This window comes from Colletotrichum siamense, assembly GCF_013390195.1.
Source record: "Colletotrichum siamense strain Cg363 chromosome Unknown KSG_Cg363_contig01, whole genome shotgun sequence".
NCBI lineage: Eukaryota > Fungi > Ascomycota > Sordariomycetes > Glomerellales > Glomerellaceae > Colletotrichum > Colletotrichum siamense.
Genome location: NW_023501014.1, coordinates 4,730,594 through 4,743,512, shown reverse-complemented (window position 1 = coordinate 4,743,512; position 12,919 = coordinate 4,730,594). Strand labels below are relative to the sequence as shown.

Here is a 12,919-nt window from a genome sequence, read left to right as displayed (position 1 = left end):
ACCTCCGCTTCTTTGGGCCTGGGAGGGGGGAATAGGGTTTGTCGAGTTGTCACCTCTGGACGGCTGCTGCTCGTCATGTCGGCTCCGGACATCGGGTATAAGTGCTACAATACGTAGCTGGCTATGCAGATGAGACGAGATAGAGAGTCTGAGTTGCACCGGAGGCCTGGTGGTCGATTGGGGTTCGGGCAATTGATAGAGACAACGTCGCAGGTCAGTACTAAGCGGGATTGCAACGGAAGGGGGAAGGAAAGAATGAAATAACGGTAAATTACGGCAAACTCCACTGCCCATGTTGTTCCCGTGCCTTTCGGTTGATGAGGGAGTCAGTCAAAGTTGTAAAGGTCGGCAGTCATGACAAGACATAGGCAGCTAATTAACCCACTTGGCAACACATACTACATACTGCATAGTACGGGCCTGTGGAGTGTGGACGGAGGACTATGTACTGCGTACATTAATGAGGCAGGGTACGATAACCGTTGGCCAGGATCGGGATGGCAGGGTGGTTCGTTTCGTTTGCTTCGGAGCAGCGGACAGTGTCCCGGTGCCTGGAACAAGAGCCCCTCTCCCCAGTATCGAGGCCCACAGACCCAGCGATGCCATCCAACGATGCAGTCAGGACTCAGACCAGGGGAGAAGAGCGTAGAGTAGTGTACTGTGACATTTCACGTTCTGGCAATTTCCAAGGTCCTGCGTATTTGGACATGCCACCACACCACTGGCAGGACGGAAGGTACAGTGTGTATGGATGGGATGTATGTACTTCCTGTGCCTTGTCCGTATTGTGCTTGCATGCTTGCATCTGCATGATGCACTCTGCAGGCAGCCCGATCGACACACCTCTCATCAGTCTCCTGAACTCTTAACTCAGCACGCACTATTCGTACGCAGTAAGTATGCGTGCCGTAGCAAGACCACCTCCACTCTGGCCACGGTGCGGCGCGGTGCGATGCGATGCGATGCGATGTCGCTGTGCCTATCGCCTTGCCGTACCTGGGCTGTGTGGCTGGTGCACGTTGAGGAGGCTGCCCGGGCAGCAGTCGGGGATTAGTTACGTGTCCTAGGTGGGATCGTGGATTCATAGATGCGGCAGGATGGGAACCAGGGCTGACGTCTCGTCTTTACTCGAGAGTCTTCAGGTAGAGTTTTCTTACGAAGAGCGCGACAAGCCCAGCCACTCTGAGCTGCCATCCGCCACAGTTTCATTTGTAATGCAGCAGATCGACGTGATTGGCTGCGCGTTAGGCACGGCGCTAGGAACTTGCCGTGTTCTTGCAGGGCATTGCCTGCTTGCGACGCCGCGGGCTTGGCCCTTGTGAATGGAAAAAGGGCTGTGGACATGTGTCGGTGTCTACTCTGTACTGTTTGTCCTGTTTGTCCTGTTTGTGCAGGACTCTATGTAATAGGTATACGTGCTTATTGTACCAGTGCAGCGGGCCTTGGTGCTTGGTTGGGACTCACGCTCCGGGCTCTGTGGATAGAGGAACCAAGTAAGGACTGGGATAGAGATGGTTCAAGGTTGGATCGTGCCCACGTTGGGCATATTTGGCACGCAAGCATGTGTCTTCATGGCGGACTAGGAGCCCGGGTCCGAGGGCTGAGCGGAGATGGAGATACCCAATGAGAGAGGGGCGGAAAGTGCTCCAGAAGTGCGTGTGTACGGCAGTATGCTTGATGTCTTCCACGCATGCCCTGTCAGTCTCCGAGTCCGAATTGAAGAGATACGCAGTAAAGTTTCTGTACATGTTGACGTAAATACGTCAACCATCTCTGAGATGAAACTCTCTGATAGGTAGGGCTCGGTCAACCTTACCTAAGCGTGCTTGCCCTCCTTGTAGGCGGGATTCATTGACGGATCCCGCTGCGAGGTGAGGTACCTTACCTAGGTATCTAGGTTGTATGTGCCTTGGGACGCCCTGTGCCCTTGCTCAACTCAATGCCGGAGCTTTCCCCAAGTCCGAGCTGTAGCCACACTCACACACACACACACACACAACACTGACACAGGACCTACCTAGGACGACCTCATGCCGCTAGTGTATCTACCTAACAATCGTGCGCCCCCCTAGTAGGCGAGTTGTACCTTCACCGTCGGGTGTCTCGAGTATCAACGGCTCTTGGGCAATTCTCTGACGTCTGCATCGCCAACTTCAACTGGTCGGGGGCACATCCCTCCTCGGGAGCTGCATTCCTTCACACCAAGAATTACCTCAGGTAGCCAACCTGTGCCTAATTAGCAGTCATCCTGTCTTGCATAGCACTGCCCTCCTGCCTTTCCCTCAGAGACAACATATCCAAACCCCAGAGTCTTTCCTTTCCGTCGAGTCTAGACATCTCCCGCCCGTGTCTTGCAGCCCTTGACGACTCAGCTGCTTTGTCCCCCCTCCCCTCCCCGGTCCTAGTGTCATTTGGATCCGCGACGGGAGCCTCCACGCCCGCGCCCACCCCCCCTCTTCATGCTCATCCTGCTGGTCCCCTCTCGTGCGCCCGTCCCTTTTCTTTTTAGGGGTGTGATCTTCTCCCCAGTACTAGCACGCGGCACCTCTAGTACGAGGCAAAAGTGACTTTAACAGTAACTTACGTCCCTTATATAATTTCAGAATTATAATAGAAGTACCTTTTTTACTACTAAGTTAGTATTTTAACTAAATTTAGTGTAAGATATACTTACTACCTTTAAAGCTAGGGTCCCCTAAGTAGAGCTACTATTATTATATTTTACTAAATTACTACTTATTATAATCTTTTACTTATATTATAGCTTATTATATATACTAAAAAACTACTAAGTTATACTTTTTTATAATAACTCTAAGTATTTCTATTAATAATTAGTAAGCTAATAAAAGTTTAAAGATTAAGGATAATATTATTATTATTATACTTATTATTAATAAGAGTTCTAACTCTAATAATAAAGAAGTTAAGGAGATTAAGCTACTCTTAGTTAAACTACTAAATCTATAATTAAAGAAGTAAAAGGGAATATCCCCTATAAATAATAATAACTCTCTACTTATAGCTAAGTTTAAAAAAGTAAGGAAATTAAGAAGTATAAGTATATAGATTTATTAGTTACCTTATTAAATATTAATATTTATATAGGAATTTCTATATACTTACTAAAATAAAAAGCTAAATATTAATAAGTTATAAGTATTAAAGCTAATATAAGTAGAGATTATAAAAAGCCTTAATAACGTAAAGATCTTTAACTATACTATAATATTAGATTATATATATAATAAGTTTTATACTAAAAAGAAGAGGTTCTCTCTATAAGTATAAATAATACTAAAATTAAGTAATACCTTTAATATAATAACTAATATAATATACTATAATAATAATAAAAAGAAGGCTTTCTTAGCTAATAACCTTAAGTTATTATAAATATAGACTATAAGGTTAGGTTAGCCTTAGCTTTACTTAGAGATATAAAATAGAGGCTTAAGAACTAATAAGAGTATATATATTATAAATAATCTTATATAAATAAGAGACTTTAATATAGAGGATAATATTAATAAAAGTAATAAAAATAGTAAGAGTAGTAATAAGGAGGAAGTTAATAACTTTACTAATAAAGAGGATAATATTATTAATAATATACTTAGTTTACTTATATCTTTAACTCTATAAAGTAGCTACTTTATATTAAGTATACTTTCTTATATACTTTTATTTTAATATTTAATATTATAAATACTACTATACTTATTTAATATATTAAGATTATAAAAATATAATAAAATAATTATAAACACTAAGAGCTAAGTTTATATAGGTTAAAATATTTAATTTATAAGGGAGAGAAAATAAATAAAGTTAGAGGAGATAATAGAGGGTAAACTAGTAATTAATATAGCTCTTATTAACTTTAAAGTAAATTTTTAAAATAAGTTAATAGTAGTATAATATATAGTAGTTATAAAAAAGCTATTATTAAAGCCTTAAAACTCTATTATATTACTAGTAGTTCTCTAAAATAAAATAGAAAGTAATAATAAGCTTAAAAGATTATATATTAACTAAATACTAAAGAAGTAAAAAGAGATATATTTTTTAATATAATTTTTATATATATACTATATAATATTAATATTAAAAAAAGAGTGTTTTTATTATATATTTTAATATTAACCTACTTCTACTAAAATTAATATTAACTTATTACTTTACTTACTACTTCTTTTTTTACTATAGCTATTTTAATTATATCTCTACTACTATAAACTTATAAATCTCTACTACTAACTTATTTATATAGTAATTATCTACCTATTAATATAGTATATTAATATTAATATTATTTTAACTTTCTCTTTTTATTAATTTTATTTTTATTAGAAAGTAGATTATTAGAAAGTTATAGAGCGCTATTATTATATATTATAGTAGTTTATTATTTTAAGCTATATTTTAGCGCTAAACTTTAAATAATATAGAACTTCTTTTTAAGATAACTAAAAGCTTGCTCTATAATTACTTAAAGCTAGTTATACTTAAGATTATATAGCTCCTAAGTAATAACTAATAGTAAGTCTATATCTTTCTAATCTTATAGATAGTAATAAGTCTTATAGTATAAAATATTAAAGCTATTCTTACTTCTAAAGCTAATATTAATAAGGAAATATCTACCCTCTAGTACTATAAACCTTTAGTTATATATAAATATTACTAGCTTTAAGTTATAAATTAACCCCTCTATATTAATAAGTATATATAAAAAACTACTATTAAACCTTACTACTATAAAGACGTTTTAGCTTATAAAGCCCTTCTAATAACGCTAAGTCTTCTGCTTTTTTTCTAATATAAAAATATAAATTAAAGTGCTATTAATAGCGCTAATATAGCTTAAAAAAGCCTCTTACTTAAAGTCCCCTTTAATCTCTAATAAGATCTCTCCTTCTACTATAAGTTAAATATATACTTTATATAGTTTAATATAAGTAGTAAGTAGGAAGTTAATATACTATAATACTATACTTTAGTTAACTTTAAATATATAAGTAGTAATATACTAAGAGCAGCTTTAGCTTAAGATATATAGGAATATTAATAGTTTTTATTCTATAATTATATATTAAGAATTCTATAAATTAGTATACTTATTTAGCTATTAAATAAATATATTAAACTACTACTTATTTATATAGAATATCTTAAAGAAGTAGTAAGGTAACTTTATTAGTAATCCTCTTATATACTTATATACCTCTATAGAGCTACCCTTATTAATAGTTCTTTAATAATTAGCTAATAACTACTCTTATTAAGTTAAAGTAATATAAATACTTTAAATCACTATATCTATAGCTTTATTTATAGCTTTATTATTATTAAAAAGCATAGTAGAGGTATTAATTCTACTATTAGAGAGGTCTAATTACTTTTAGTTATACTATATATTAAAGTCTAACTTATAGAGAAGGTTAAAAAGTACCTTCTCTATAAGCTAAGCTTTTTATATAGTAAAAAGGCTTTAAATAGTAGAAAATTTAAGTACTATATACTAAAGAAAGAAGTATATAATTATTTTTTATATAACTTTACTACTAAAGTATTATATTAGGGTCCCCTTACTATTAGTAATAAATTAGTGCTTAGAAAGGTTAAGCGTATAAAAATAAGGTTTTTCTAGGTTTCTGTTATGTTAGAGAATAACCCTATACTAGAGGTGCCTCGTACTAGAGCCTAGTACTGGGGAGAAGATCATACCCTAGGACTTGGGACTTGGGATTGGAGCCCCGCGCAGAGTGCAGTGCGGCTTGGAACTCTGGGACAGCTCCTAAACCTGGACTTGGCTGACAATCCTCTCCGCACCATCACCCAGCAGCTAATTACAACACTGTTCGTACCGAACTGTACCATACCCTACCTTGCCTTACCTTACCTTACCTTACCTTACCTTACCTTACCTTACCTTGCCTTGCCTTGCCTTGCCTTGCCTTGCCTTGCCTTGCCTTGCCTTGTCTTGTCTTCCGCAGACTAAACTTCTCTCTTAACCTTGCCTTGTGTGTCATTCTCTGTCTCCTCATAGGGAACTGCTGCGGATCCTTCTTTTTCTCCCACCTCTCGTCACTTCTCACCTCGACCTTGTCACACGCAACTCGACCGCTGGACTCGATCGAGACACTCATCCGCCGGCCTCGTTGCCACCGTCTCTCGTTCCCGCCCAAATTGTCACCGTCGCGGGGTCTATTGCTCGACATCAGGGTGGCATAGTGCTGCCTTTCTCCCCGCGTGATGGGCCAGTCGTCCTAGCCCGCTCCAGTTCGTACCGAATCACCATCAACGCCGCCATCAGCACCAGACTCTCTAGGAACTGATATTGACGTCCGTGGCCTGCAAAGCCTCTCCGCCGCAAGAATGGTATACTGCGGCAAGGCCTCTCAAGGTTGCCAAAACTGTCGGACTCGCCGTATCAAGGTCAGTCGCGTCGCCCCGTCCCACCCTCGGCACGTTCGCTATCTCCAAGCCTACTGCCGCCCCCCTCTTTCAGACGTTGAGAATAGATGAGTGCTTCATACAGACAGGTGCGAGCTGTATCGTGACTGACAAGAACCCCTTTCAGTGCGATAAAGTGAAGCCCGAATGCTCACAATGTATTCGTGTGGGCAAGAAATGCCCTGGCTACCGAGATCAACTCTCTCTCATGTTTAGAGACGAGTCAAAAAAGGTGATCAAGAAAGCTCACGCGCAGTGGGGCGTCCCCGAGGGCTCCGAAAACGAGAACGGATCTGCTATATTGTCCACGTCGACTGCTCCGACTCCGCCATCGTCGTCTCCAGCTTACAGCCGAAAGAGCACACCGACTAGCGGCGGAAATGCATCACGGTCAGGAAAGGCTTCAGCCTCACCAGTTTCCGCCTCCGTCTCCCCATCTTCGAGCCACCACTCCCCGGGCTCGGTGTCTCCGATGGTGTTACCGATTGTCAAACAAGAACCAGTCCGGGAGACGAGTCCTTTGACTATTCGCGTTGGTCCTACCCTGGAGGAACAAGGCCTGCAATTTTACGTCAATCGATACCTCGTAGGACATCCAGATGAAGTCAAATCGGCCTCAGATCTTGCCTCAGAACCTTGGGTATGGCACCCAGCGTTGCAAGATGTTATGTGCGCCGTGGGGCTTGCCGGGCTGCACAATCTGACGGGAAACATTGAAATGATGTCGATGGCACGGGAGAAGTATGGGTCTGCGCTACGTCAGACTGGAAAGCTGATACGTCCGCCGCACACCCCAAGTATTGACGTAACTATGAGGGCCGTCGTGGCATTAGCGATGTTCGAGGTAGGCTGCTGGTGCCCTGAAGAGCGTTTGCGAGACAATGCTTGAGGAACCGCAAATACTGACGATTAAAAAGGTTGTCAAAGGAACTCACCATTCGACAGGCACTGTTCATGCCCATGTCATGGGTGGTGCTGCATTGATGAGGAGTTGGTGCCCGATGCCTAGCGTGCCCTTTGGTGGATTTAGAGCCCTACTGCAGTTATGTTACTCGATGGTAATTCATTCACCCCACACTCTACGCTCGAGGTATGCTAATTTCGTAGTTTATTCCTCTTCACGTAGCGGGAATGCCGATGCCTCCGGACTTCTACGACTGGGTTTCTTACGGATCGCAACTACAGATGCCTTTTGATCTTCCTTCAACCGATCTGGCAGTCCTGATCGCCCGCTTTGTAGAAATATCTTCTTTCATCAACAATCACGTCGTTAGCGACGGCAAACCCAAGACGGCCAATGTCATCCAGCAACTCCTGGAATTGGACGCTGACCTTTCGGCTTGGGAGGCGGGGCTAAAGGGGGAATGGGAATATCGTGTCGTCCACGCGACCCATTTGCCACCGAAGGCAGTCTTCCAGGGTGAATACCACAAGTATCATGATGTCTGGACTGCTCGCATATGGAACTACTACCGATGGGCCCGAATACTGGTCAACCAGACCCTACTCGACTTGGCAAATCAGAATCCTGTATCAAGTTTGTCCTTACTGTCAGCAGCTGCGCGCGACAAGCTCCTCAAGCTCATACGAAAGCTTGCGAAGGACACCTTAGTCAGCGCTCCAACACATTGGCGACACCCTGTTTTAGACGAGACGGCGCAGGTAACCGTGGAGAGTCCGGGAGGAGGGGGGGCTGGATCAGCAGGACTGCCGGCTTTACTGTTTCACCTAAAAGTGGCAGGCTGCGCTCCTGGGGTCCCAAAAGAATATTGGGAATGGTCGCTGGCTGTTATTCAGACGATATGGAGTGACATGGGCATGCTACATGCACGATCGATGATGGAGGCCATGCGAGCCCACGAAGACACGGTGCACAGGACCGGGGCAGCAGGCATTCTCGCAGACGACTGGTGATGAGTTCAAGGACGGTTTCACGATTGGCGTACAGGGTATTTTTTATGATCTGCGAAATTGCGAGGGCTGAAAGGAATATCTGTGCTGCATTGGGATCTGGACTTGAGGCTAGGTGATACCATCATTTTGGGAGCATCAGACATTTGGATGTGTTGGAGCATTCAAGAAAGGGCTTTTTTTTTTTTTTACTGGCAAAACCCGGATACGATACATTGGTTATGTGGATCGGAATCGAATGAATCAAGAGACGAATGGTACGGAAAATTTGCTGTTTCCTGGTGAAAGACCATTCGAATTCTTGAGTGCTGTTGGGTTATCTCGCTCCCGACGGGCCGAGCAATCAGGCCGCGTGACTTTTGATATCGAGACAGTGCGAACGTCATTTGTCCGATGATATTGGCACGGATAGCAGAGTCGAACAACCTATGGGAGCTTCCACTGCGGGGACCTGCAGCCGCAACGCGTGACCCTGCCTACCGTCCACCAGGGTCAGCCAAGGCATCAATCAACGACAGTCGACTACTGCCATCATCCGCACATCTGTGCAATCCAACACCATTTCTCAGCGAACGACAACGGCGCATCCAATGAAACCTCGGTGTTCTGGCGCATACTGGCTGCCATGAAGTAACGCTTCTGGCCGAGTTTATCATCGCCGGACTCCGAAAACACCCTCGCGCGTCATCGAGGCCACCCAACCCAGCCCGTCGCATCGCATCGCATCGCATCGCCACCTCCATCGGCAAAAGCTACTCCATCGCCCATAGCACGCTAACCTAGCCTCTCTCCTGCATCAGAAAAGCAGTGATCATGGCGACTGTATCCGAATCGAAAAAGAGTAAAGAGCCTTATGTGTTACGCCCGTAGTGCGAAGACGTACTAATTCAAGCCTCGTATCCAGATGATGAGCAAACGATCAAGGTTGCCTCCAAAAAGGACACCAAGAACCAATCCAACGGACCTATCAAGCTGAAGAAGCCCGCGCCGAAGTACAGCAAACCCGGAAATTGGAGGGAAGGGAGCGTCATCGACGGTAAGATGAAGTTATCGCCACCATAACACCTGTCAGGCAACGAAGCTCATGCAGATGACTCCTAGATGACAAAAAGTCCAAGAACTCCGAGTCAGCATCAATCTCCGTAGCCTCGCCAGGCCCGGTAGTCAACCCCCTTGACGACAACGCGCGTGAAGCGTTTGCGACCGGTCGACCCCTCGAGGACAGCCCTGATCTGCAACAATGCAAACATTGCAAGAAGAGCATTCTCAAGACAGCCGCAAAGGCACACATTGCGCAGTGTCTAAGGTTGAAGAAAGAGAAGGCTCAGAGGAAGAAGGAGGCGAGAGAAGCCCGCGAGCGAGCCAAAGAGGCCGCGAGAGAGGAGGAAGCCAGAAAGGCCGACGAGGATGGTGACGGCAAGGGTGAAGATGACAGCGACGGTGATGACGATGGCGCTGAAAAAAAGACAACCGGGAACAAGACCGCCAAAAAGGCCGCAGGCAAGAAGACAGATGGAGAGGCGGGCAAGGGGAAAAAGCGCAAAGCGGATGGCGATGCGGATAAGGGGCCAAAACAGAAAAAGAAAAAAGAGGAACCGAAACCCAAAGCCCCCAAACCGAAAGGTATGAATTGCCCACATATCAGCCACCTGAAGGCAGGCATACTTACCTTACAAAGGACCTGTTGATGTTGAGCGGCAGTGTGGTGTTCTGCTGCCAAATGGTCAGCCATGCGCGAGATCACTGACCTGCAAGAGCCATAGCATGGGCGCGAAACGTGCAGTGGCGGGACGATCTTTACCATACGACATGCTACTTGCTGCATATCAGAAGAAGAACCAGGCAAAGCAACAGAGTAAGTCTACCCAACGGGCCCTACATGTAACTGACGATTTGCTTACTTTTTATCTAATCTGTAGAGGCTGCGCTCGATGCCAACGCGCCGCTCGAGGACGAGGACGAAGCCAATGCGGGACCTGTGGACTCCGACGAGGAAACAGCCGCCGTCATGAGCGCGCTGGCGCACTGGAACCCGCAGCCCGTGGTGCCACAACCAGTGTTGAACCCAATCAAGAGACAATACCAGCTCGCACGTCTTCACGAGCAGCTGCAAATGGCCACAAACGGTGGCCGAACCAATATTTTCAAGGTTGTAGGTTTAGGTGCCCAAAAACTGCCTGATGGCCACTCAGGGTCAGTTGATGGAGAAGACGCACCAGGAGAGCCGGATACTTCTGTCGCCAATTTTGGCGCTTCTCGAAGATCGTCAAGTTTCAGCATGCAGGGGCAGCCACAGCGTAGGCAGTCGGTAACAAGCAGGGCTTGAAACCAGGTAAACGGACGCCCCGGTTTGGTGTGACTATGTCGAATCATTCGGCATCTTGCGGATGCGTTACTGGCTTCGCGGCTTGGGGACTGGCTCAGGAACTCGTGCATTTCATGAAAGGGAAGGGAGGCGTCTGGGTTTCACGGTATACCAATTCTCTAGGACTGAAACTTTGGGCCGTTTGGCAGTGGCGTTTGGGTCGTTGAGCGTCTGGCTCTAGCTTTACATCAGGCATTGAGCGTGGATACTGAGTATCGGAGCTGCGTTATAGATGGGCGCGCATGACCTGGTCCACCTCGAAGAACTCAGCTAAAGAGTGTCTTGAAAATTTTCTCGTGGTGAACCGAGGAACATGGATTCTTATGTGTGTTGTGACACACGCTGGATTTGCTCATCGCCTACAAATTTGTCTTTAAATTACGTACCCTCACTGAGTCTGACTGAATTGCAGTTTGTTTCACACGAAGACTTGACGCTTTTGTAGCAAAGGTGGGAGAAACCACCTTTGAAGTGATCGATCACATGGCAAAGTGGGCCTCTTCCCAACCACAGGATTACACACATGTGAGTGCCGTCAACAACGACCGCGCTAATGACGTCGTTAAGCTACCCCGGATTTGCGCTAATGGGTCGACCCGCCACTTCAGCGCGACGAGACCTCGGCAATGCATGCTTCTCTTCCAACCTGAACTCGATTACTTGAGGATAGATACGAAAACAATCTACTAGTTTTTGGCTTCCACCGCCAGTTTCCACGCATTGGCTTCTTTTTAGGAAATGATTCAGAAGCACGACGCAGCATAGCATCTTTTGCAACAAGCTGAACCACGAACGCGCGATCGCTTGTGCAGGGTTCACCGAGCCTACACTCTAATCCACGACGTCGAGATAGACTCATCTTCTCACATGCTGAGTTACTCGTCGTCTTGCGGATCCCGCCTTCTGCTGTCCCACGCACCATGCCCGCAGGCGTTCTCGAGGCCTTCGGCCATGCCCTCGCCGGTGCTACAGGTACAGCCTTCTCCACAGCGGCCGTATACCCTCTCGATCTCGTTACGACGCGCCTTAAAGTGCAGCGGCAGCTGAGGCGAGAAGACTCCATATCCAAGAAGGAGCAGTACCGTGGTGTCCTCGATGCGCTCAAGACGGTTGTGACGCAGGAAGGCGTCTCGGCGCTTTACACGGGGCTTGCACAGGATATCTTCAAGTCGGTTACCGACTCCTTCTTGTTCTTCCTCTTTTACGCATACTTCAAAGACACGCGCCGTCGCGCCCGCGGAAGCAAGCTGCCGGCTATCGAGCAGCTACTTGTCGGTGCGCTGGCGGGCGCCTGCGCGAGAGCCTGTACAACACCCATTGCCAACGTCGTTACGAGAAAACAGACTTCGGCCATGATGGAAGATCAAGACGACGAGCACACTTTATCTATTTGGAGAATCATGGCAGCGATTCGCGCCGAGAATGGTATTCGAGGGCTCTGGGCTGGGTATTCAGCGTCACTTCTCCTGACCATCAACCCAAGTATAACTTTTTTCCTGAACGACAAGTTGGCCAAGACCCTCCAGCCCGATTCCGACGAGGCTTCACATAACACCCAGACGACGTTTCTCTTCGCTGCCGCTAGCAAAGCCATTGCTACCACGATCAGCTATCCACTACAGACCGCCAAGACCAGGTTACAAATACGAGGCTCCGGGGGTTCTTCGCCTCGGAGAAGCACTGATAGCGCGGGGAGCTGTTTCGAGAAAGACCCGCAAAGTCCCGCTTCCTTCGGATCGAATGAAAATAGGCGAAGCAAGCTTGAGAGAATGGCCGAATACAGCGTTCTCGCTCTCGTCATTTCTATCGCTAGAGCCGAGGGCATCACCGCATTGTATGCGGGTCTCCAGGGCGAAGTGCTGAAGAGCTTTTTTAGCCATGGGCTAACCATGGTATCCAAGGGCATCATTCACAAACTGGTCCTCCGTTTCGGCATTTTCATAGTGATCTTCTTGCGAAGTAAGTCACCTGCTGCGAGGTCACAGATGCAGCGTCTTCGGCAGATGGTCCTCAGGCTGCTTTGAGCGGCCACAGCACACCCTTTGCCCCCGTCCAGGGCCATCGCCGAGGCTATGGCCACATATGACAATAGAATCCGGGTTGCTCTTGATCTGATACAGCTGGCTTCTTATGATACATCGTGCCCTGCTTGCATCAAGTCGATACTGTCATCAGCTTCAAGTC

At 45.5% G+C, this 12,919-nt stretch overlaps 2 protein-coding genes across 2 annotated transcripts; both read left to right on the top strand.

The window, feature by feature from the left end:
* Positions 1-6,667: 6,667 nt before the first annotated feature.
* sgf73 (SAGA-associated factor 73) lies at positions 6,668-10,696 on the top strand (the record flags this gene model as incomplete). The annotated part of the gene is made up of 8 exons (XM_036633025.1): positions 6,668-7,303; positions 7,377-7,517; positions 7,567-7,996; positions 9,275-9,406; positions 9,472-9,993; positions 10,049-10,225; positions 10,290-10,563; positions 10,690-10,696. The coding sequence occupies 8 exons, from the start codon at positions 6,668-6,670 to the stop codon at positions 10,694-10,696; spliced, it is 2,319 nt and encodes a 772-aa protein (XP_036502845.1).
* Positions 10,697-11,655: 959 nt separating this feature from the next.
* Positions 11,656-12,759, top strand: ANT1-1 (Peroxisomal adenine nucleotide transporter 1; the record flags this gene model as incomplete). The annotated part of the gene is made up of 1 exon (XM_036633024.1): positions 11,656-12,759. One exon carries the CDS (start codon positions 11,656-11,658, stop codon positions 12,757-12,759), a length of 1,104 nt encoding a protein of 367 aa, XP_036502842.1.
* Between the last annotated feature and the right edge of the window lie 160 nt (positions 12,760-12,919).